This window comes from Chenopodium quinoa, unplaced genomic scaffold (genome assembly GCF_001683475.1).
Source record: "Chenopodium quinoa cultivar QQ74 unplaced genomic scaffold, ASM168347v1, whole genome shotgun sequence".
NCBI classification, from domain to species: domain Eukaryota; kingdom Viridiplantae; phylum Streptophyta; class Magnoliopsida; order Caryophyllales; family Amaranthaceae; genus Chenopodium; species Chenopodium quinoa.
Window position 1 is genome coordinate 1,672,756 of NW_018743252.1, and position 26,563 is coordinate 1,699,318.

Genomic DNA, 26,563 nt, shown 5'->3' on the forward strand with positions numbered 1-26,563 from the left:
ATGATTCTATGAAACATTTCACGTGTACTAAGTTGATAACATTTAAAATTAAAATTATATTCCAAAATATTTAACAAAACAAACCAAATCTATCCCAATTACTTCATATATACTAATGTACACATTATTTACACATTAGTTTATAAATACCAATACAACAATCAGAGTAAAAACAAATTTGATCGATGCTATTTAAACATAATTATTTTTAAACGCTAATTACTTACGACTCATATATAATCACAAACACATCAACACATAATGTCAAGATTATTTTCTAACTAATATCGATAACTTGAGAAACCGCGCGCGCGCGCGGGTTTACAACTAGTAATAATAAATAAACAAAATATCATTAATTCATAGTCAAATATTTCAGTTCAGTTCAGTTCAGTCCAGCTCCAATCAGTTCAGTTCAGTTTAGTTGCTTTCGATAAATCAAAATAGACCCTAAATTAACTTTATTCTGTTATGAATTAATCTAGTCGCTCCTTTTAACCAAAAAAAAAAAAAAAAACTGTGGAAAGCATAAATGCACCATTCACTTTTATGTCAATTTTCCAATTCATATGTGTCCTAAAGAAAATAATTAAAGTTTTTTGTACTCTTTTAAAAGAAAGAAGTTACACAACGACACTACAATGACAGAACAAATTGTGAAAGCTATGGATGGAATTCATTGCCCCTTTCATATAAATGATGACACTTGGTCCACTCCTTAGTCCTTGTTCATCACGTTTTTTGTAAAACTTCTCAAAGTACTACAAATAATAAGACCTCAACAAAAAAAAAAAGCAAAAACCATAAAACCAACCAACCAACTTCATTTCCACACTAAACTTTGGTGAGACATAAATGGAAACATCCGACGGCATAAGACACCGGAAAGTTCACGTGAATGGCATAAACATGCACGTAGCCGAGAAAGGAGTTAAGGGGGCACCTATTGTACTCTTCCTTCACGGCTTCCCTGAATTATGGTACTCTTGGAGGCACCAAATCTTGGCCCTCTCGGCTCTTGGTTACCATGCCGTAGCCCCCGATCTGAGGGGCTACGGCGATACAGATGCTCCTACAGATTTCCATAGCTACACTTACGGTCACATCGTGGGTGACTTGGTTGCTTTGATTGATGAGTTGGGGGTAGAGGAGGTTTTTGTGGTTGGCCATGATTGGGGCGCAGTGATTGCTTGGTGGTTATGCCTCTTTCGGCCCGATCGCGTGAAGGCGTTGGTGAACCTTAGCGTGGCTTTCTCTCCCCGGAATCCTAAAACCAAGCCAGTTGATGGGCTTCGTGCTGCCTATGGCGATGACTATTATATTTGCCGCTTTCAGGTAATTTTTTGAGGATCATTTTGGGTCTTTTCTTCAATTTGGAGCATATGTCATTTACAGGGTGTTTGGTATAACGGATACGAAAAAATAGGATAAGAGAAATAGAGAATAGGGAATTATTAGGTGGATCGGAGACAAGTTTTGTGCGGTGGTGTGGCCGCTTGTAAATTAATAAAATAATTGCTATAATATTAACTGAGAACTCCTATAATATCGACAAGGTAGTTTTTATAATACTGATAAATTAACCTGTAAAATTGATCGAGTAATCCATCTAATAAGTATATCGATAATAAATATTTATTAAAATGTATATCGATATATATTAAAAGTATCTCGATAATAAAGCTCTATACAACAATTTTATTTTTAAAAATCTATCCAAAAATCACTTACTTAGTATAATACGTGTCACAATAATACCTATTTGGCGTCTAAGTGGCGCGATACTTGGCGAAAAACTAAGATGCCTAGTGTCGCTGTCTCGTGACTTGGCTGCGAAACTGACTTTATTTATTAGTAATATGATATTAGATTTTACTATTCGTCTCTAATCCCTCTCTAAAACCAAATACGTGGTATAGGAATTCTAATGATTCTTTCCCATAATTCCTACCCCTCTCTTTTTATCTCCTAAACATACATGCTTTAAAGTTTCTTATTTCAATGCTTTTAAGTTTCTTTACAAGTACTCTATTTGTGTAAGTTTTACATTAGAGTGGATACAAAGTTTAATGAACCAGTTTAGCTTATTTCGATGCTTGTAAGTTTCTTTGCAAGTACTCTATCTGTTTTAGTGTTACATTAGAGTGGATATGAAGTTTAATGAACCAGTTTAGATTAATAATGAGGTTCGTTGGAGAATTAAGATGACTTTTCAATAGCTACAAATTAAACTAAAAATATTTTTATACTAATTAGGCAATGCAGGTTAAATGCTACACATATATAGTTCTGATTAAATGGTTGCAAGGCGACATTTTTATATTGGCAGCGCTATTTCAAAATTGTAATGGACGGAGAATTGTAGAGATTGATAGTTGATTAATTGTTTCTTTAAGAGTAAATATTTTGAAAGTAAAAAAATAACTAACAGATCAGAAAAGTGTAGCACTTGGATAACCATTTTAAAAATTGTACCACTCAGAACAAAAAACAAAACAAATTGATGTTTTTTTAAAATACAAAACTCCATGTTAGAACGTAATCAAATCTACTCTTGGGCCTCTATCCTCACAGATTCGACTGGTTTAATAAAAACCATTCATGATGTGAATAAGGCTAAGAAGGGAATAAAACTCATTAATAAGGAAATCAAGCTTGTAATTATGAAGCTAGCTCATTTTGTCATTAAAAAAACTAGCAGGAATGTGTTACAAGAAAGCAACTGAAGCTAGAAAGGACCTACTTCCTCCATTTTCTAAGTTGATATACTTTTATTTTCACGGTACAATTTATTAAGAGGAGAGAGATAGAGAAATAAGAGGAACCCATGTGGATAGAAGAGAGATAGAGAGAAAGAAATGCTAAAAAATAAAAAGTGATGGAACTAATTAACAATTTCCAAAATAGGAAAGTATAGCAACTACAAAGAAATGAAGGAACTATAATATCTGTTTTTATCTACTGTATTGTTAAAAAAATTTAAAAAAAATTAAAAAGTTGGTGCACTGTCGTGTAAGTACTAAGCAATAATGATGAAAAGATGGTGCCTTAGTTCTTTTTATCTTACCGTCGGATAGTCACAACACCAACGGTTTATATTGGCTGTCGAAAGTATCCAATGGAAATTATATTTAGCCATTTAGGGATCAGACTAGTTTTCGAGGGATTCCAAAGGGAGGAAGTACTAACGGCTAACAGTGAGCTGCAAATCTCGTGCCTCATGGGATTATTTAGGAATTTCACTATATTAGGATAATTTTTGTAAAAAGCTTTGGTACCACTATAAGTCACAATTAGAGGTGTCAATTCGGATGATCAAATCTGGTCTGATGAGGTCGAATTGGATCGAGTCAATTTTTAAAGTTGAGTCATGCTAAATTATTATATTCACGCGTGTTCATATCTAAATCGGATATTTTTTGGGTTGGTTTCGGATCGAATCATGTTGGGTATGCTTTTGACACCTCTAGTCACAATAGTATATTTTTAAGACATAGCAGTGGTATTTAGTAGTAGTACAAAATTATTCCTTAGTGGTAGATAGCAGAATTCACCAAAAGTGTTAGAGAAAATCAAATTAGTTTTTGAAAGTGTCAACTTTTCAGTGGTATTATTTTAAGTCTCAGTGGTAGAAAATTATTGCTCAATGGTATCAAATTAGTATTCAGTGGTAGACCTCAAATAAGCTGATTTTTTGTAAGCAATTTTACTCTATGCTTTATTAATGTATATAATCTCTTTTAATAATCTTATTTTTTTGGTAGCTACGTTAATTTGGTATTAGAGCCATACGGTTAAGATTAAGCCAAGTTGCTAATTAAATTAATAATAATAAGTAAAAGTAGAGAATACTAGGCCATCTACTAAATGTAAAAAGCATGATTTTAAACACTATTATCACATTCCTGAAAATACTAGTAATTTTAGCCCAATCCTTAATTATATAGTAGATCAAATTGGTGAATTAAAAATAGAAGTTGACAGCATATATGCTCATTGTATTAATATTGAGAACAAGCTGTTAACAACAACATATCATATTAAAAAAAAATTAAGTGAGCTAAAAGGACAATTTAAACAAGTATAACTTGCTTTAACAAACGAAGTTTGACATCAGTCTAATAAAGAAGTATCACGTAATAAAGAAAAAATCGTCCCTTATAAATGATATAAATACCCTTTTTAGAATTTAGATAAAAATAAGAAGTTTACTTTATCACTCCCTAAAAGACCCACTAGTGAAAAGGAAAAGAGCAAAGACATTAAAGATGAGCCAGGAGAAAACGCTTGAAGAATTATAAATCTTATTTCATAAGGAAGAAGACCATGATAAACTAATCCAAATCATGAAAGTAATTTCTGAAAAGGGGATTTGATAATGAAATAGAAGAAATAATTATGTCTCTTTATAAGAAGATTTATATCAACAAATTAAATGGGATTTATGAAGTTAGATTATCTAGACTTACTACCTATTGAAGTTGTTCAACAAAAGATTGACAATAAACTAGGTAAATGAATAATGGATAATAATGATGTTGAGGAAGAAATTATTAAAGAAAATAATAATGTAAACAATGATATCCAAAGATCTAGGTATTAAGGAGAAAAAAGTTATATAAGACCAAGATACGTACCAGGGAAGACTACCTGGTTTAGTGTTAAGGTTATGCCTAATCAGATACCTAAACAAGAAGAAGTAGCTTTATTTTCAACCCATAAGCCAAAATGGTTATAAGCTTAAACTAGATGATGTAAGAGATAACAAGATGTTTTAGATTAGTGGAAAAAGAGCATGAGTAGTGTGCTCAATTTAAATACTGAATGGACTTCTGAAAATTTCATAAATTATATCGAGTATAGCTTTTATGGCTATGTAGATTGGTATGATGGTATAGATGAATAGGTCAAAACTACATTAAGAGGCAGTGAATCTCCTATTATAATGTTTAGGCAGTTATGTCATTACATTAAGTTAGAATTCATTGATCCTAAAGCCGATCCTAATGAAAAATGAATGGAATATCAAAGAAAGTTAAGTAATTTGTTCATTTTTTATATGAAATATGTCGAGAGCTATATCATGGAATTTAAAACATATTATTATAAATATAGTGAAAATGAGACAAACCTTGGAATGTTCTATGATAAATTACCAAGCTTCTTAATAAAGAAATAAGCAAAAAATATCAAGAATGGAGAGATAAATTCCTAAGTTAGGGACGCCCTAGAAAACATAATTGATTTCCTAAGAAAATGGATTGAAAAGAAATGTAGAGATGTTATAGGAACTCCACAAATAAAGAGACAATTTCTCACTTATTGGGATTTCTCAAATAATTATAAATGTGAAAGAAAAAATTATAACAAGAGGAAAAACTAAGAAAAATAAATTTAATAGACCAAGAGGAGAAACCTATAAGAACAGGTATTATAAACATTAACATAGAAAACCCATTAGGTTTTTCAAAAAGGCAATATATTGTCCTGAGAAAAAGAAAATATGCAAGTGTTGGTATTGTGGAGAATTAGGACACTATCCTAACGAATGTAAGAAACCTAATCATAAACTCATGGAAGCCTTGGGTAGTTAGGATTACCTAGAAATACCAGAAGGTGAGACTTTAGAATTAGCTTTAAGTAATAATAAAAGAATAATAGAAATAAAAGAGAAAGAAAGTGAGTATAACGAAGAACCTAAAGACAGTGAATTTAAAGATGAAAATTACGAAGAAATAAATAATATGAGTGAAGTTGAAGTATTAGGGAACTTAAAATCAGATGATGATGAGGATAAAAGTAAAATGACTATAGCTCAACTAAAAAGAGCTGAGTACTCAATTGATGATAAAGATCTAGATCAAATGAACAAAGAAAGTTGGAATTTCCCCCAAATTACACTAAAGATAAAATATTTAAAACTTCTCTCTATAAAACTAGAACTAAATATGTATGTGAAGAAATGGAAGGAAGTATTATCGAAGATTGTGAAAAGAATGTAGCAGAAACTAATATCATAAACTGGAGCATTAAAAACCATAAATAAAAAGGAATTTATACTAATATTTGTATTGGTACTGTACAAGTATACATAACTCCTTCACAAGATTTCGGTAAGGATGTTAAATACTTAAGCTTTGTTTGTGATATTATACATAGAGAGTTCTACGATCAAAGTGTTAGTGGTATCACATGTAATTTTAGTCAAGGAATTATAAGTTAAATATCTGAACCTAGATATTATGTAAGCTTAGTTCATATGCTCCAAAGTTTTTAGCTATCAAGTTATTAACTGATGTATTAAAAATGCATAAAGGAACTCGACCTATACAATTAAGATGGAAGGTATAACGTAGTCTACAAGTTGGTTAACACTATAGATTCATCTTTCAAGAAACAAATAGTAGATTCTCATAAATATGAGCAAGGAGAAGGCCCTACGAAGAAAATTACCCCTATAAAAGTAAATCCTAATGAAATAGAAATTAAAGAAACTTAGGAAGAATTATTCATGAATCCTGTCGTTAGTAATAGATAAAGTAAGTTATTAATTGATGAATTAGGTCAGGATTGCTTTATCATGGGATAACAACAAACCCTATAATGCAGAGAAGTATGAATCTTAGATCGCCAAGTTTGAGTAAGCAAAATTAAAGTATAATAAAGATGAAAAAACAAGTCGATGAACAATCAGAAGAGGATGAAGTAGAGCTATTAGCCTTAAAAAAGATGTTAAGTGAAAAGTATGAAACTAAGAAATTCCTAAAACAACCAGCGAGACATAGTTTAGATATTAGTTCATGTTCTAATTTAAAGATAAACGAAGATCCAATTAATCCTATTATTGAAAAAAGAAAGGTAATTGGATATAAAACCAAAACTGTGAGTGAACGAGTATATGGAGATAAGGTGAACATGCAAATGGAAGCTTACAATGAAATATCCAGTACTAATCCTAATAACATTTATATTCCAATTGATATATGCATTGAATAATATAGTAAAATATAAATTTATGTGCATATATTGATAGTGGTTGTTCTACATGTTTTGGAAAAGATCTTTATTTCCAGAATTCTTGTGGAAAAAGGATAAAATTTCTATGCAAGTTAGAATTACTAATAAATTTGCCATGATGCATACGATAATAATAGAAGAATTACCAATAGAAATTGGAGGAGTTCAATATGTTATTCTTATTTTATTGGCTATTAATCCCCTTAATTATGATATGATAATAGGAAATAACTTTCAAAGATTATACTCTCCTTGCACTCAAACCATTAATCAAATAATCTTTATTATTAATGGTCATTCTTTTCGTATATAGAAATTAACGTTGTCTTATACTCATCAAACTATGGAATTTTTACGTGCAGCCAGCGTGGTGATAGGGCTACACTTTCACAACGAGAGGTTGCAATTAGAATTTTTGAGTGTGATTCATCATTAATAGATCAATTAATTAAGCAACAAGAAAAAATATCCAAATAAAATTATATTCAACAAATCCATTAGAACATTAGGAAAGGGATAAAGCATGCCACTACAAAATTAAGTCAATATAGCAACAACTAAAATTTGTTTTTATTCACCAAAAATCCGTTGCCAACTCTAGTTAGCAATGGGTTGGAAATGAAAATTTATTGTTGCTAAAAGGCTTGTTGCCATGGGATTTTGGCTACCAGTTGCAAAACAATTTTGTTGCAATATTGCATGCATTTAAATATAGTTTCCATGATGGTTGATGTTCTTGGTGCATGCGTTCGTTGCCAACTTTGACAACAAATTACCATTGGTTGTTGCTAAAAGTAGCAACAAATTATTAATGTTGGTTCCTAAAAATAGGAACAAATTATTAATGTTGGTTCCTAAAAATAGCAACCTGATTTCTATTGGTAGGAGTTGTCGAACCTGTGACTTCAAAGTCACATGATGAAACTCTTACCAACTATACTAAATACTATTTGTTTACTTCTATGCACATAATTGATAATAACTGAACGAAAAATTAGAGACAAAATTGAAAATTCTGTATCTAAATTAAAGAGAAATAAAAAATTCGTCTCTAATTTAGAGACGGAATTGATATCCGTCTCTATTTGATGTTATTATAGCAACAAATAATAAGAAGAGTATCTCTAATGGCAACAAATATAAAAGTGGCCTACATATAAATTGACAACAAACTGTAACAAAACTTGTTTCCAATGACAATAAACTATAATTCGATGTCATTATAACAACAAATAACAAGAAGAGTATCTCCAATGGCAACAAATAAAAATTTCGTTGTCATTAACTGACATTGATAAATGACAACAAATAAAAAATACATTATCATCTAGCAACAATAGTTTAGACGACTTGTTTCTAATGGCAACAATTTAAAAATTTATTGCCTTTGTTTGTTTCTAAATCAATACAAATAAAATATCAGTTGCCATAGTTTGTTGCTATATGGCAACAAGACATACATATGATGCCATCTAGTAATAACTAGTAAGACAATTTATTTTAAACAACAACAAATCAAAAACAGGTAGTCATTAATTATTAAAAAGTAAAGCATAAAATGTCGCTTTTAATTATAAGCAACCATACATAGAGAAGTAGATAATGATGAAGTCAGACTGTGTTACACCGTCAGACATTATGCACCATTCATCACCCCTCCCAGAATCTTTTAGTGCATTCTTCAAATTCCAAATGAAGAATTTCCGGCTATTAGTGTCTTTAGCACCCACAATTGCCCATGCAACCGGAAATATCTCATTATTTCCATCTATGGCTATTACTAAAAGTAACACACCACCATAATTACCCTTAAGATGGGCCCCATCAACTCCAATCAAGCTTCTGCAATCAGCTTTTAACCCATCTAATGCAGCTTGAAAAGTAATAAAAATGTTGCTGAACTGTAGAGGGCTCTCTGGGTAGGGTCTGGTCTAAGCAACATTAGCAATAGAGTTTGGGTTTAGCTCTCTGATAACATCACAATACATGGGCAAGTGTTTGTATGACTCATCATGGCCACCATGTATTTCTTCTAAAGATTTTGTCCTAACTCTATATAATGTGCTCTGTGCCATGTCAACACCATATCTTTGCCACAACACTTCATTCAGGGAGATAGCAGGGATGTCATTATTAGCCTTGATATCATCCAGCAACACTCTCTTATCCCACTTCACATTCACCATAGGGTTCCTAGCCTCAAGTCCTTAGCATGTGTGCTCCGGATTGCTAATGAGCTTGATTGCCCATGTAGTGTCATCTGGTAGAACTAATGCATGAAGCCTCCAGTTGCAGTGTATGTCTGAGTATCTTGTTGTATATCTCTTAGTACTAGCATAATCAACTACAATAGCAAACCCACACTGTATACAATAATCCCTAACAACATCTCTAAGGTGTTTTTGTCAATAAAAAAGTTGCCATTCCTTCAAAACAATTTTTCCAAACCCCGCATCCTTGCAAACTTCCCCATTGTTATACAGCTTACTCAGATAGTTATCTTGCTCATTCTCACACTCAATTTCTGCTTCCTCAAAAGGATCATAAGAATCCTCAACCATAGGGCCATATTCATTCTTGGATAGATCTTCCTCTTCCTCTAAACTCTAATTTTCATCATCCTCCATATCATCATCAGACTGGTCATCAGGGTTGTAACCACCATCTGCAGACTCATCTTTTGCATCATCATACACAGCCAAAGTTGTATCCACAGTGTCCTTACCTAAGCTAATTGAAATTCTCCTGTTCTCACCCTCACTCCTATTTCTATTTTCATCCAAAGCCTGCATAGTATTGACATCACTCTCACCTCCACTTGTACTATTACTAATTACAATACCCTTTCTTTTGGAACTAGTTCTAGGCACTCTCTTTTAGAAAAAAGTTGACACTCTAGAGGACTTAGAAGATTCATTAAGCCCTGAACTGTTACCAACACCAAATTCTCCAACATTCTGGGAAGATGGTTTAGGTTGTGTGTCTTGGGTGATCATTTGTGCAGGAACTATGTATTCAGGTTGTGTGTCTTGGGTGATAACAAGTTGCTCACCTTCCCATGGGGTTGGGGAAATATTGAACCAGTTTTCTAATGCATTTCCTCTTCCCTTCCCTCTCCCAGACCCTATCCCTCTCCCTCTCCCTCTACCTCTTCCATTCCCTCTCTTTGCACCAGTTGCTCTCTGCACACTTCCCCTCCCTCTCACACTATTCCTGCCCCCTACCTCTAGCTCATCCCCTCCCTCTACCTTTACCCTCTTCTTCCAATCTCTATTCCAATTCAGGAAATGTTTCCTCAGGATCATAATTAAGCACTTCGGGTTTAGCTAGTGCAGGTTGTTTACCCAATGCTTTCACATGCCTATCAAAATCTTCCTTACTTACAACTTCATCTTCTACTTCTTTGGTTTTTCCATTCCTAGGTGTAAGTTTCTTCGTAGGTTCTACAAGTAGTTGCCTGACCACTTCAAGCTCAACCATTAGCTGCCTATCCACCTCAAATTCATGCATTGGATGCTTTTCCTTCACCAAAGACCTAGCAGCTGCTACCACTTTACTGTCTTTAAGACCATCCCCAACCCATACGTAAATCTCTTTTTTGTCGGGAAAGTTTGTAAACATTTTCATCAAATCAATGTCAATTTCAAGATTCACATGCTTCATCTTGTATATATACTTGAATGTGGGATATTTAGGTGTTTCTAAATTCTTTTCCTTTGCCTTTTCCTGATACTCTATAATTAGGTCTATTAGATTAACCTTATCAATATCCTCAACCAAAATAGGCACATCTATAGCCTTATATTGAAACTGTAACACTATATTATCCATTCTGCATCAATCACAAAAATAAACACAAACAACAACACTTGTATAAGATTCGTACCCCAAGCAGAAAATGTAACAATCGAACTAAACAACAACTTTGACAAAAATTATAAACAATTCAAACATCTAAACCATGAAAAAATAATGTCTTTGATTTTACCCATACGAAATCAGAAAACAGAGCATAACACAAATGTAAGCATAATCAACCACATACTGACTTCAATTCACGCTCCCAGTCAATAATTTGCACCAAAGATCGAACTTTGACTCCACTTGAATGTACGACAATCAAATTTTTGCCCCAAACAATCGTAAATTCGTCGCCATTAATCCCCACAATTCTCAACAGATTACCCTTAAAATCACTCCAAAAATATCTTCGAACTTCAAACAACTAAGCAAACACACGCATTTTTTTAACCCTAGGATTTTTCCCCCCACGAAATCAAGCTTCCTCTGCAATCAATCTATGAAATTCAAATGAAGTAGAGGATGAAATGAGGGAGATGGATGGGTACTGTAACTCGTGATTAGATATAGTTGGTTGAGGGGTAGTAATTAGGGGCTGTAAAGTCATTTTGTGTTTTTTTTTAAAGGCTAACCATGGTTAAGGAATTAGTTAATTACATCATTAAGGTTACCAATGCATTAGTAAAGCTAATTAAGGTTCACCATTGACAATAAATTTTTTAAACGTTTACCACTTAGAAAATTAAAAAGTTGGAGTTCACCAAATAGAATTTCCCTAGATTTTTTTTAATATAATTTTTCACATAATTTTTCTTGCTGCTGAATCAGATCTATTAATGATGAATCACACTCCAAAACTCTAAGCGCTACCACTTGTCGTATAGGTGTAACCCTATCACCATGTTGGCTACACGTAAATTTCATAGTCTGATTAGTATAAGGTTTAGTTATTTTTTGTACCGGAACAAAATGACCATTAATAGTTAGATAATTTGATCAATGGTTTGAGTGCATGAAGAGTATAATCATTGAAAATTATTTCCAATTATTATATCTTGATTAGGCTAATTAGTAGACCATAAAATAGGAATAAAACACTGAACACCTCCAATTTCTATTTGTAATTCTTCTATTATTTCCGTATGTATCAAGACACTGTTATTAGCAATTCTAATTTGCATAGGACTTTTAGCCTTTTTCACAAAAATTCTGGAAACAATAATCTTTTTCCAAAACATGTAAAACAACCACTATCAATATGTGCTCATAATTTATGTTTATTATAATCTTCAATACATATATCAATTGGAATATAAATGCTATTACGGTATGTACTGGATATTTCGTTATAAGCTTCCATTTCCATGTTTACCTCATCTTCATATACTGGTTCACTCACAGTTTTGGTCTTATATCCAATTATCTTTCTTTTTTAAATAATAGGATTATTTAGGTCTTTATTTATCTCTAAATTAGAATATGAGCAAATGTCTATATTATTTCTTGTTGGTTGTTTTAAGGCATTCTTGGTTTCATATTTTCATTTAACCTCTTCACTAAAGCTAATAGTTCTTCTTCATCCTCTTCTGGTTTTTCATTGACTTGTTTTTTCATTCTTATTATATTTGAGTTTTGTCTTTGATGATCTAAGACTCGTACTTCTCTGCATTCTAGGGTTTGTTGTTATCCCATGATGACGCTATTCTGTCATCAATTAACAACTTATTACTTGACCTATTACTTACTGTAGGATTCATAAAGAATTCTTACCAAGTTTTCTTAATTTATATTTCATTAGGATTTACCTTTGTAAGGCTAGGTTTCTTCCTAGGGCCTCCTCCTTTCTCATATTCATCAACTATTTGTTTCTTAAAAGATGAATCTATAGCGTTAACCAACTTATAGACTACCTTCCATCTTAATTGCAGGGGTCGAGTTCCTTTATTCATTTTTACTCCATCATTGAATAACATGATAGCTAAAAACTTTGGAGCATATGAATCTTCTAAGGTTACATAATATCTAGGTTAACATATATAACTTACTGTTCCTTGAATTAAATTACATGTGATACCACTAACAATTTGATCATAGAACTCTTTATGTTTGATATCACAAACAACGCTTAACATCTTTACTAAAATCTTGTAAATGAGTTATGTATACTTGTGCTGCACCAATACAAATATATCCATAATTTCCTCTTTCCTTATGACTCTTAATGCTTTTCCAGTTGATTATATTAATTTCTTTTTCTTTCTTTTCACAATCTTCAGTTACTATACTTCCTTCCCTTTCTTCACATACGTATTTAGTTCTAGTTTTAAAGAAAGAAGTTTTAAATATTTTATCTTTATTAATCTCGGGGAAATTCCAGATTTCTTTGTTCATTTGATCTAGATCTTTATCTTCAATTGAATACTCAACTCTTTTTAATAGTTGACCTATGATCATTTTGCTTGTATCCTTATCATCATCCGGTTCAGAGTTTTCTAATACCTCTCCTTCCATCACATTATTTATTTCCTCAAAATTTTCCTCTTCAAATTCATAGTCACTTTCTTCCTCTATTATTTCTACTATTATTTCTATCATTATACTCACTTTCTTCCTCTATTATTTCTACTATTCATTTATCATTACTTAAAGCCAATTCTAAAGCCTCATATTCCCAACTTCCTAAGGTTTTCCTTAGTTTATGAATAGCTTTCTTATACTCATTAGCATAGTGTCCTATGGTCCTACCACAAGACCAACATTTGCATGTTTTTTTTTCTTAGGACAATGTGTAGCCTTTCTGAAAAAACCTACCGGTTTTTCTAAATTTATGTTTATAATACCTCTTCTTATAGGTTTCTCGGCCTCTTGACCTATCAAAAATATCTTTCTTATAATTTTTCCTCTTGTTATAACTCTTTCTTTCGCAACCATAGTTATTTGAGAAATCTCAACAATTGAGAAATTGTCTCTTCATTTGTTAAGTTCTCGCAACATCTCTACATTTTCCTTCAAACCATTTTCTTAGGAAACCAATTCTGTTTCCTAAAAGGGCGTCCCTAGCTAGGAATTTCTCTCCCCCTTCTTTATATTTTTCACCAATATCTTCATAAGAGGACTTGATAATTTATCATAGAACATTCCAAGATTTGTTTCATTTTCACCAATTTTATAATAATATGTTTCAAATTCCATGATGTAGCTCTCTACATATTTCATATTACAAATGGATAGATTACTTAATTTTTTTTATGTTCCATTTGTTTTTCATTAGGATCAGCTTTAGGACCAAAGTCTAAATATTCTAGTATGAAATTCACTAGCTATTAATGTAGTTTTGGCTTCTTCATCTATACCATCATACCAGTCTTCTAACAACTATAAAAGCTATGTTCAATATAGTTTAAGAAATTTTCAGACGTCCATTCAGTGTTTAAATTGAGTACACTACTCATGCTTTTTTTCCACTAACATAAAACATCTTGTTCTATCTCTTACCCATCTAATTTAAGCTTATAACCAGTTTGACTTATGAGTTCAAGAGTTACTTCTTCTTGTTTAGGTATCTGATTATAGGCATAACCTTGATACTAAAACCGGGTAGTCTTCCCTGGTATGTATCTTGGTCGTGTACAACTTCATTCTCCTTGATACTTTGGTCTTTAAATAACATTGTTTACATTATTATTTTCATTGATATTTTCTTCTCCAACATCATTATTATCCATTACTCTTTTACCTAGTTTATTATCAATCTTTTGTTGGATAAGTTTAATAGGCAGAAAGTCTAGATCATCTAACTTTATTAATCCTATTTTTTGATATAAATCTTCTTCTAAAGAAAAATAATTTTTTTTTCTTCTATTTTATTATCAGAAGCAATCCCATTTTTAGAATTTACTTTCATGATGTTGTTTAATTTATCAAGATCTTCTTCCTTATCAAATAAGATATTCTATTCTTCAAGCGTTTTCTCTTGGAGATGATGGCTCATTTTTAATAACTTTGTTCTTTTCCTTTTCACTATTGGGTCTTTTAGGGAGTGATACGATTAACTTCTTATTTTTATCTAAATTATGGAAAAAGGTAATTACATTTATAATAGATGAGTTTTTCCTTATTAGTTGATACTTCTGTATTAGACTGATATCTAATTTCGTTTGTTAAACCAAGTTGTACTTGCATAATTTGTTCTTTTAGCTCACTTACTTTTTTTTATTAATATCGGTTGTGGTTGTTGATATCGTGTTTTCAATATTAATACAACGAGTATATGTGTTGTCAACCTCTAATTTTAATTCACCAATTTGATCTATTATATAATTAAGGATTGGATAAAAATTTCTAGTATTTTTAGGAATATGATAAATAGAGCTAAAAATCAGGTTTCTTACAGTAAGTAGAAGACTTAATATTCTCCAGTTTTATTTAATTATTAATTTAACTTGTATTTAGTCCGTATAATGCACGGTTATAATGATTGTTAAATTTTTTTTTAGTACTACGTATTTTTTATTGAAGGCTTGCTCAATTGCATATAGGGAGATCTGTGATGGAATTTAAGGAAAAGAAAAGTGTGAAAATACAAATTGTGACATAGTAATCCCCCCCCCCCCCAAAAAAAAAAAAGCAGAGGAATATGTCACCTTCCTTAGCTGTTAGAAACTGATTATTGAAATACATGCCAGTGATACCACTTCATACTCATCCATTCATATCCATTCAAACTACCATCATCTCTAGCATAAAACTCCCCTTCCACTTCATAAAAAGTGCAGGCACATTCTACTCATCACTCAGCAGCCATGTAGTCAAATTCGTTACTTAACCCCTATAAATATACCTAAAATTAATCTATAGCCCAATCAATTGTTTCTGTCATCATTCCAATATAAATATACTAAAAGTGGCAACAACCCATCAAACAATTTACTTAACCCCTATAATTATACTCTAGAAAAATTAATTGCCAATAAAACTGTATGTACTACATGTCTATATCTTCTATGTATTTTCAATTACCAAAAAACAGAAGAAAATTAAAGGTAAAATTCAATATTCCCCATATACATTTTAAATCTAAAGAACTCCTATTGATAAACAATCATAACCCATCAAACCAACCAAAGATTACTGAACTATGAAACAATAAGGTAAACAAATTACGAATATTTTACAAAATAGAAGAAAAAGACATAACCTGTTAATTAATTAATTTTTGAGACAGAAGAATAAGTTGCTGTTTTAAAAAAAAAATTAAATCAATTGGTCGCTTTTTAGTCTATAAGGGCATGTTCCGATTTACTGAAAACAACTGAACTGAACTGAACTGAACTGAATAGAGCCGAAATAAATTGTTTATGAAAGAAGGAAATTAGTAACTGAACTGAACTGAACTGATTGGAGTTGAACTGAAATGAAATTAAACTGCACAGAATAGGCCCTAAGTCCATAGAACATATAAATATATAATTGCTTTAAAGTATGTACCATGAGATGAAATCTAAACTCTTACTTTGAGCAAATGATACTTCGTATATCAAACTCACATCCACTGACATTATGCAAACTGATACTGCATACAGTATTAAGTTTCACAACAAAAAAAAAAAAAAAAAAAAAAAAATTACAGAGTAATCCTTGTATCCTACTCATATTTAACCTAGATCAAAACTACAAATAAGTGAAAAAAACATGCAAAATACCCCCGGACAAATTCCTCAACAAAATCATCAGTAATTGGCATTAAGTAACCCAGGTTTCACCTTTTCAAACTATTGATTAGAATGCCATAATATCTAACAGTAGATTGATATATCTTACATGATACTTAATTTTTTAATTTACAAAAACAGTAACTATTTGAATTATGGAATTGAGATTAACATGCTTACACCCACCATGAGTTGCTACTTGACGAAAATGCTGATAATTGGAAAAACAAAGTTGAAAATTTGTCATACGAAGATGAAACTAATTGCAGTTTGCAGCATTCCAACCTCCTTTGTTTTCCTTCCATAATTTTCTAACCTCTGATAATGGTGACAATGATGACAATACCAAAAATTCTGCCATTTTTGTTTTATGCTATCGATTGATTACTTTCCCAGAAACCTTAATTTGATAGTAAAATCAATGATAAAACTTGATGAATTTGACTGTTTATTGTGGTAAAAATAAAGAATTTTGATTGGATTTATATATGTTAATTAATATTGAATTCAAAACTAAAAAAATCGAATCATGGTATAGGAGTGAGAAAAGGGAAGAAGAAAAAATAGAGTTTTGAATCAACATCTTTTTATGGCGTTAAAATTAGTTTTTGTATAAATTTATGAAAGGAGAAATTACAGATGAATTGAAACGTTGTTTGGGAAGAAGAAATTACAGAGGAATGCTTGAACAAAGTGTCTTTTGGGAATAATAACTAAACGTTAGGGTATAAAAGAATTTTTTTTTTTTTTTTCCCAAAACCAAAAAAAAATAGGACAGGTGAAACTCTAGATTTCTATTAGATTTTCAGGTTATTATATATGTATTGATTGATTAGCAACTTGGCTTAAACTTAACCATATGACTCTGATACCAAATTAACGCAACTACTAAAATTAAGATTATTAAAAGAAATTGTAGTTATTAATTAAGCAAAGAATAAATTTTCTAGAAGAAAAATCAGGTTATTTTAGATCTGCCACTGAATACTAGATCTATACGAGCAATAAATTTTTATCACTTTAGTAATACCACTGAAGGTTGATGCATTAAACAATTTATTCGAATTTTTGCTAACGCATAGGATGAAATCTACTATCTACTATTGGGGAATAACTTAGTACTATTGAATAACAATTTTGTATTGCTAGGACTTAAAATACTACTCCCTCTATCCCTTTATTTTTGCCCCATTTGACTGTGCGCGGTCTCTAAGACACGTGTTAAAACGTTTATATCTCCATTTTTATACGTGTAAAAATTATAAAAAGTTGATATTAATTAAATTTATAATGAGACGAACCAAACAAGATCACACATGACTATATTTCATTTAGTAAAATGACGGAAATTTATAGTCAAAGTTTTCTAAGTTTGACCCATATTATGGCAAAGAGCAAAAAAATAGGGAGGGAGGGAGTATTACTGAAGCTTACAATGATACTAAACGATTTACAAAAGTACTTTAGATATTTATTATTTGAGAAAAGTTCTACTTTTGTTTTTCTTTTCTAACCTGACCATTTGAATTCAAAGGAAAATCAGTTTGGCCAAACGCACTACTACACACAAAACATTAGCAAAAGGGGAAAGATTTGTAGCCAACCCATCCTCTATTGACTTAATACCCATTAAAATAACAATCTAGTTGTCAAAAAAAATGAAAATAGCAATCTAATATAAAAAAAAAAAAAAAAAAAAATGAAAATAGCAATCTAGTTATCTAACTATTGAGATACTATACAAAACTAGCTTTTGGCCCTAGCCACGCACTTGCTATTCGTGAAAAATAAATTAGTAAATGTTATCTAGAATTTACTTTATATTTGGGCTTTAACATTTAAAATGAGAAAAAAAATTAAAAGTTATTTACTTTGAATTATGCTACGTACAATTTAATTAGAGCTGAAAATTCACAAATTTAGGTCGTATTTAAGTTGCTTCAACTAAGGTTTTAGATCAAATTCAGATCGGATCATGTCAGGTACATTTAGCATCCAAATCAGTTTCAAATTCAGGTTAGGTCAATTTCGCTATGGGTTATGTCAGGTCCTTGACTCTTTTGATTGCAAGTCGGCTTCGTTTCAATCAAATTCGAGTCGGTTTCATTTTTAGGTTTGGGATGCATCAGGTCAAGCTTGGGGGGGATTTATGGATGATAAATTTATATTCAGGTTAGGTTTGGGTCAAAAAGTTACCGAGTTGTATAATCTTTAAGTTTGGTCATTCTTTGATGATTTGGGTCAAGTGGAAGTTGGATTAATATCACTTTTTCATAATTCGACCAAACATTATAAATTTGGTGTTGTACTTATATGATTGCGTACAAGGAGTACTCCCTCTTTTAATTTAAAAGCCCTATGTTGACTTTTTTGCATTATTCACATAATCTACTTTGACCAAAAATTAAAACCATTATTAATTATACATTATTTTTTTAATTTATTAACATATTCTTGATACAAACAAAATGTATCAATATATATTAACTTAAAATAAAAATCTTTGTAATATAATAGCTCTACCATCTCAACATTGTAATCAAATTAAACTCATGCAAAATCATTAGTTAAACTTGTTAAGGATTTATTTAAAAAATGGGCCAAGTTAATTATAGTTTTATGTATTTATTGGATCTAGTCAATGGCTAGTCGAGTTAACAATGATGAGTCAAATAAGATTGAGGTACAAGTCACCATATAGGTCAAGTCAATAACAAGTTGTGTCGGGTAATTAACGGTTTTAAGTTGCAATTTATTTAGGTGTCAATTCAAGTTTAGATCATTTTTACGTTAAATTAGGTTAAATCAATTTTCGGTTAATATCAAATTGGATGTAGGTTTGAGTTTATACGTAGGTTGTTTGTTAACATCGAGTTGGTTCAGGTCGGGTAATAGTTCATCTGTTTCACTCCATTATTACAGATCTGTTTCTTTAATTAGCTAAGTTTTTGACATCTCTGCATTGGATAATGAAAAAAACAAGAATGTGATTTTACCTTAGGTACTATATGATAAAAAAATGAGTGTGCATTGACTTTAGGTATAATAAAAATATTGTTAATCAAATGAGATCAAAATAAAGGATATAACCTCTCTCTTATATCCCCAACCCAATTCAATTGTCACTACTCTAAAATGTACTGTCATTTATTTTTATTAGTTATCTATCTTTCACTTTACGTGATTATCTCATAATATATTACTTCGTAACATAAATTGATCTCACTGTTAAATTATTGAAAAGGTGCCCGGAGAAATTGAAAGTGAGATTGCTGAAGTTGGTGGAGCTGAAAAACTGTTGAGGAAATTTTTTTCGTATCGCAACCCAGGGCCCTTGTTTTTGCCCAAAGGACAGGCTTTCAAAGATGTGCCTCCTTTTCCTTCTTTTGTGACCGAAGAAGAAGCTGCCTATTACGTTCACAAATTTACACAGACTGGCTTCACTGGAGGATTAAATTATTATCGTGCTGTAAATTTGTATGTTCCTCTTTCTCACCCTCTTACATTTAATTACCTTGGTTAGCTAAGTTTTGAGGACTACGTTTACGAATTTTAACACATCTTTTTTGGAGAAACTTTTTTTTATCCTTCTTCTTTTTGACAATAGCAGAAAGAAAGGAAGACTACCAAATTGGAAAACTAAAAAACATCAAAAACAGCAGGATTAGAGAAACTATTTAATGTAACCCGACACAGATTAGCTATACGATGAGAGAGATGAACTTCCACTCTGTCGACCTTGAGAAAGATGCAATGCCGAAAGGTGCTTTCGAGTTTAATAATCTCCTTCCAAGTCTAGAAAAGGTGAATATATGAGGGTACCTTGTTCGTAAGTGACGTGACAAGTAAGGCAGAGTCAGTTAATATTTTTATTGACCTATAACCATTGTCACGGGCCCATCTTAAAGCATAAAGGCAAGCCCAAAACTTAGTTTGCAAAGCTGAGGCCGCAATTCCAGAATACCCACCAGCCTCCCTTTCCCCATGGTTACGCATCTCTATCGTCCACCATTCCCGTAGTGTTTACTAGCCTTATGCCATGATCCATCAACTCGATTAGTACATAGAGCTAAAGAATCATTGTAAAATAGGACATGATTCATTTGTCCTAAAGAAGCCTGCAACAATCCCGGAGGGGGGATATTAGAGGAATCTGTAGCAAATATTGATCCCTATAATCTAGTATCTGACTTAGTAAATTCGTGTAATAGGAGAACCGCCTCTTTAAGATTACCAAAATAACATCTTAAATACCCATTTTCTCCTTGAAAAATATGCTTATTCCCTGTAATCCATATAGCCCACAAAGTAGCCATAAAGGCCTGAATACGATTACTTCGGATTCCATCCTAACTATTAAAAAACAAGATATGGCTACGAACCCAATCCTGAAGAGAAGTGGAGCCCGTTGGTTTTTTGCAGCTTGGTATCTAGTAGTTGTCCCAAGCATACCGAGCTATAGAACACTCAAGAAGGAGGTGAAAACCGTCCTCCTTTACACCACAATAGTCACATAAAGTATCAGTGATAATTCCTCTAGCTCGAAGATTAGCTCTAACAGGAATTCCATTGACAGCAAGTTTCCATAAGAACATACGCCATTTGGGGGGGGGGGGGGGGGGGATTTCCAGGTGCCATATAATTTTGTAAAAATCAAAGATTTCTTTCCTATGGGGGGACTCTCCCTCTGCTTCAGGATTTGCTAAAAAAGCATATCTTGTTTCAACAGTATAGGTTCCTGTTTTATGCCATTACCAATACAAGAAGTCTTCCTCTTCCTTTGTGAGATCGATAGTTAAAATTTCCTGGGCACTATCCCACTCAAAATGTTCTCTGACAATGCCCACATTCCAGGATCGAGTAGGAGTGATAAGATCATTGACCCTCCATAATGCACATTGTTTGAGATTCTCGTCTAAGTTTACAAATGGAACTTTGTTATTAACCCAATTTGAGCTTAAGGCTAAGACATTATTACCAAAGCCAATCTTCCATTCAAAACCCTTCCTCATTTTAAGTGCTAGAGAGTGCATAGTCCTTCTAACCCAAGAGAAGGAAGCCGGAGGAGGTTTCGCAAGCTAAGTCACTTTGAGGACAAAAGATACAATCAGATTTTGCATTAAAAACCCTAGCAGCAAGTAGTTGAGGATTGGTATGCATTCTGAGAATGTTTCTAAATAACAAGGCCTCATTGTAAAATGCTAGTAGAGCATATTCCCAAACCCCCCATTCCTTTAGGGAGTTGTACTCGGTTCCTATTTATCCAATGAATGCCTTTATCTCCATTTTTTGCCCACCAGAACCTAGTGAAAAGGGAGTCCGATTTATTAGAGATGGACATCGGGAGCTTGCAAGTATTCATAGCATGAGCCACCATTCCCAAAAGGACAGAGTTTATGAGTATGAGCTTGGCACTTTCCGAAAGTTTGCAGTTTTTGCCCATGGAATAATATTCTTTTTAATTCATTAAACTAGATCCACAAAGAAGGAAGCCTTTCTTTCAGTTAGGTCGATAGGAACTCCCAAGTGCTTCCCCATGTTATCAATAATGGGGACTCGGAGGATAGATTTAAAGAATTTGCTAGCCTAGGTGACACAGAAGGGCTAAACTTGATGAAAGATTTAGCAAAATTAATTTGTTGACCAGACGTCTTCCCAAATCTTGCAAGAATATCTGCTATAATACCTCAAGATTTCTCTGAACATTTACAGAAGAACATAGCAGCATCCGAAAAAAATAGGTGGGAAATTGAGGGAGAACTTCTAGAGATTTTAATCCCTCTTAGACAATTAATATCCTCAGCCAAAAGTAACATACGAGATAAAACATCCATACAAAATAAAAATAAGTACGGGGAGAGAGGGTCACCTTGTTGCAGTCCACATGAGGTAAAAGAACCCGAAGTTTGTTCATTGATAAGAGCTTTGAAGATAGCCGTAGAGATACATTGGGAGATCCATTGAATCCAAACCGGAGGAAACCCATAAGCCTAGAGGACCTTGAGGAGAAATAACCAATTTACTCTATCATAAGCCTTTGACATGTCAACTTTCATAGCCGCAAACTGAGCCATACGAGTTCTAGAGTTGATAAAATGCATTAACTCTTAAGACATGAAGGTATTATCTTCCATATGCCTTCCCGGGATGAAGGCATGTTGATAATTCGAAATCAAGAGAGGAAGAACCAGTTTTAACCGTGAACAAGACATTTAGCAATACACTTATCGACAGTATTGCAAAGACTTATCGGCCTAAACTGAGAAGCCAGTTCCGGAGTATCAATTTTAGGAATCATGATTAACAGAGTTGAGTTTAACTCCTGAAGAAGAAAACCCGTATTGAAAAAGTGTTGAACACTTTTGGTAACTATATATCCTACTGTTTCCCAATTTGTGTGAAAGAATTCGTTAATGCAACCATCGGGACCTCGGGATTTTGAACCTTTTAAATAAAAAATAGCCGCTTTAATTTCTGCAAATTCGAAAGGTTGATATAAAACCTCACTTTGTGAAGGTGAAAGAGATGGAAAATGTAATTGTTGTAGTAACAAATCAATATGATCCTCTTGGGCGTAATCAATAAGCGGCATAAAGACATGTTTAAGAGAGTTCACAATGAGATTAGAGACTTGGTATTGTCCCACCACCCACAAATCATCCTCCGAACGAAGAGTAATAATCTGGTTCCTTGCCTTGCGTAGTTTAACCTTATTAAAAAGGCGCTTAGAAGGAACATCACCCTCCTTAATCCACTCACATTTCACTTGTTGTCTCCAGTAGTGAAATTCCAACTTGCATTTCGGAATAAAGGAATTTACACGATTAACATAGTTGTGCGCATCAGTGAGAGAAGAATATTATTTCCCAGAGCATCTAACTCCTTCGAAATTTCTCTCCAATTTATACCCCACAATTTCTTGTGGTTATGACACCAATTTTGAAGCATACTTCGAATTTTCCGAAGTTTTCGTACCAAGCAAAAAGGATAAGAGCCACGATCATTAGTAACTTTCCATTACGTATCAATAATATTCTTTACCTCCGAAAAACCCAAGCACCAAAGTTCAAGTTGATATGGCCGAGTAGAACGGATGGTAGTTGGATCTGAATCATAGAGAATAGCAGCATGATCAGAGACTAAGATAGGTTCATGAATGATACGACCATTCGGAAATTCCTCAAACCATTCTAGAGTCACATAACCTTTATCTAATCTTTCTAAAATCAAATCCGATTCAACTTTCAGACCCCACTGCCGCGCCATGTCTTCCTCCGATATAGCTTTAGAAATGAAAGTGCGATTCCCTGTAGCATCTCGCCTCCAAACAGCAAAACCGCCCTTATAAGACCACCTGTTCAGAGTAAGTAATCATCTTTTTTCGCCCCAATTATAATCTGTGAAACTTTCTCTAATAGTATCTCCACCTTCTGATAGTGTATCGAAGAGATCGTCGACGTTGATTGGAGCAATTCGAGAAGCAGGGGAGTTCGGTGGGTCGAACTCAGTCAGAGGGAGATTCGGTAGATTTTCCCCAAAAGATCTGGGCGCATATGGAAGAAACGGCGGTCGTGACGCCCTAAAGCATGGGTGAACGCGTGAACCTGATAGCCTGAGAGATCGGGTCAATTGACGCCCTACCTATATAAAGCAATTGGTAGTGTTGGTGATGTCATTTTTGAAGAAACTTCAACACATCTTAGGTTTCGTTTGGTTGGATTATTTAGAATAAATTGGAATGGAGTTAAAATCCATTCCATTTATTTTTTTGTTTGGTTGAGTTTTTTACTAATAAAATCTCATAACTAAGGGATTCTAACTTCACCCCATACCTATGGAATCACAACCCACCCTCCCCCCTAAAATTCACAATCAATTCTTTTAATGAAGAATACAATCCATTTTAACATTAAACCAAACAACTTTAGGCTAGTATGAGTTCTAGAATCCATACCTTTGCAAAAAACTAGGTAAATTTGACTTTGAATTGAAAATTTTGAACTAATCTAATGTGAACCTTTTTTTTTTCATTTTTTATTTATTTATATATGTATATAAAAAATCTAAATTATTAAAGAGTAAAATAAATTAATATTTATTTATTTTTATCTTAATCCTTTTTTTTTGTCATATATTTTTTTTTATCTTAAATCTTTTGTACTACTTGTAAACGGACTAGATATTCCTGAGCCATACTAGGTTTATTAATTTAAACGTAATTGAAAATCAAAAATATTTTATAAAATTAAGGCTAATTGAAATTCATAAAATAAAAATGTCTAGAAATATGTGCATAAAAAATAAATAATTAAATTATAAAGTTCCTAGGCAAATTAATAATTATGTAAAAACCTATAAAAGAAAAAAAAAAAAAGTAAAATTTAGGAGGAAAAATTGCCTAAAAAAAAAGAAAAATCTACTTAGTGTAAGTATATAGATTTCTTTACTCATACACATTTTCTTAGTTTATTTGCATTTTATATACATCTACCTGTTTTTTTTACAATTTTTTACTCCATCTGTCTCAATATAATTGATACAGTCAAACTTGACATACATGTCAATGCACGAGTTTGACCTTAGTTATATATGATTAAATACTACCCCCTTTGTTTCATAATAATCTGAACACTATGATAGGCATACATGCCAATGCAGAACTTTGAGTATTAATATTTGTAAATATATATTATTAAAAAAATATAACTTTAAAATACTGAAAATATGCATAAAGACTCATTCAAAAATAGTTTAGATAGCAACACATGTTTTTTTTTTTATATATTAGTAAAAAGCATAGTCAAAGGAAGCTTGTCAATGATGCAAAAGTCAAAATGCTGCAATTATGACAAAACCAAAGGAGTAGTAAATAATATAAAAAAAAGTAGATATTATTAAACTTTATTTTATAAACTATTTAACTATAATATATTTCATGATAAAATTTATTTTTTATACATTAGTAATAAGATGGTCAAAGTTAGTATATGAATAATGAAAAAAAAAAAGTCAAATGTGTCAATTATGTAGAAACGAAGAGAGTATAATATTATAAGTTTATAAATCTCTCTCGCATCCATCACAACATTTTTCATTTTTGTTCCAGAAATTGGGAACTCACAGCAGCATGGACAGGAGCAAAGGTGAAAGTACCCGTGAAATTTATTGTAGGTGACTTGGACCTTACATACTATATGCCTGGTGTAAAGGAATACATTCATCAAGGGGGGATGAAAAAGGATGTACCACTCTTAAAGGATGTGGTCATACTTGAAGAAGTAGGTCATTTCATACAGCAAGAAAAGCCTGATGTTATCTCCAATAACATTTATAATTTCATCAAAAGATTCTAATTAAGGCCAATGCAACCTGCCATGACAATAAGGCCTCTTTGCCAATATTATCGTCCCTAGACGATGCAATGAGTTATATTTAAGGTTTTGTAAATTCAGGTTGCACTTATTTCGATCATAAACTTTATATGTTAAATTTATTGTTATGTCATTATAAGATAAAGCTTGTGTAATATATTGAGGTAAATTATGAAGTTTGAACAAAATCTGGTTCACAAAACTCCCACTAACTTGAATTCGGACCAAGGGTTTATTATCAGAATTTGGCAATTTTTCTGACTGCTGATGTCATTTATGTCACCCAATATTTTATATTTAAGCCCCGTTCACTTCACCTTATTTTTGAACTGAAATTAATTTTATTGAACTGAAATTATTTTTGCTGAACTAAAATTATTTTTACTGAACTGAAATTATTTTTACTGATTCTGCATTATATTTCTTCTTTAGAGGTACTGATTTTTACTGAATGAAAATTATTTTTACGGAACTAAAATCACTTTTACCGAACTAAATTTATTTTTACTGAACTGAAATTATTTTTATTGAATATTATTTTTTTAAGGTGAATTGAACAGGACCTTAGTTGATGTTATGGAGCTTACTCGCATCAATAGGTCGTGCATACTACTTTTTGCACCAAGTCTATAGGTGGTGCTATTAAGGCTCGTTTTGCCTATT

At 32.2% G+C, this 26,563-nt stretch overlaps 1 protein-coding gene across 2 annotated transcripts; it reads left to right on the forward strand.

The window, feature by feature from the left end:
* Positions 1–637: 637 nt before the first annotated feature.
* On the forward strand, positions 638–26,033 carry LOC110735007 (epoxide hydrolase A-like). 2 transcript variants are annotated; one of them, XR_002513970.1, is made up of 4 exons: positions 638–1,335; positions 19,774–20,006; positions 23,967–24,186; positions 25,636–25,762. XR_002513970.1 is itself a non-coding variant. In XM_021915126.1 (3 exons), exons 1-3 carry the CDS (start codon positions 856–858, stop codon positions 25,880–25,882), a joined length of 960 nt encoding a protein of 319 aa, XP_021770818.1. In that variant the 5' UTR covers positions 655–855; the 3' UTR covers positions 25,883–26,033. The 2 variants fall into 2 exon arrangements, 1 of the variants encoding a protein (XP_021770818.1); XM_021915126.1 differs by lacking the exon at positions 23,967–24,186 and having other exon boundaries at positions 655–1,335; positions 25,636–26,033.
* The last annotated feature ends 530 nt before the right edge of the window (positions 26,034–26,563 follow it).

Bases quoted from the DNA above. Each gene is read 5' to 3' on its own strand.
- LOC110735007 (XM_021915126.1), top strand. From the start codon at position 856: ATGGAAACATCCGACGGCATAAGACACCGGAAAGTTCACGTGAATGGC. The intron at 1,336-19,773 runs GTAATTTTTTGA...ATTATTGAAAAG, and splicing joins ATTATATTTGCCGCTTTCAG to GTGCCCGGAGAAATTGAAAG. The intron at 20,007-25,635 runs GTATGTTCCTCT...TTTTTGTTCCAG, and splicing joins TATTATCGTGCTGTAAATTT to AAATTGGGAACTCACAGCAG.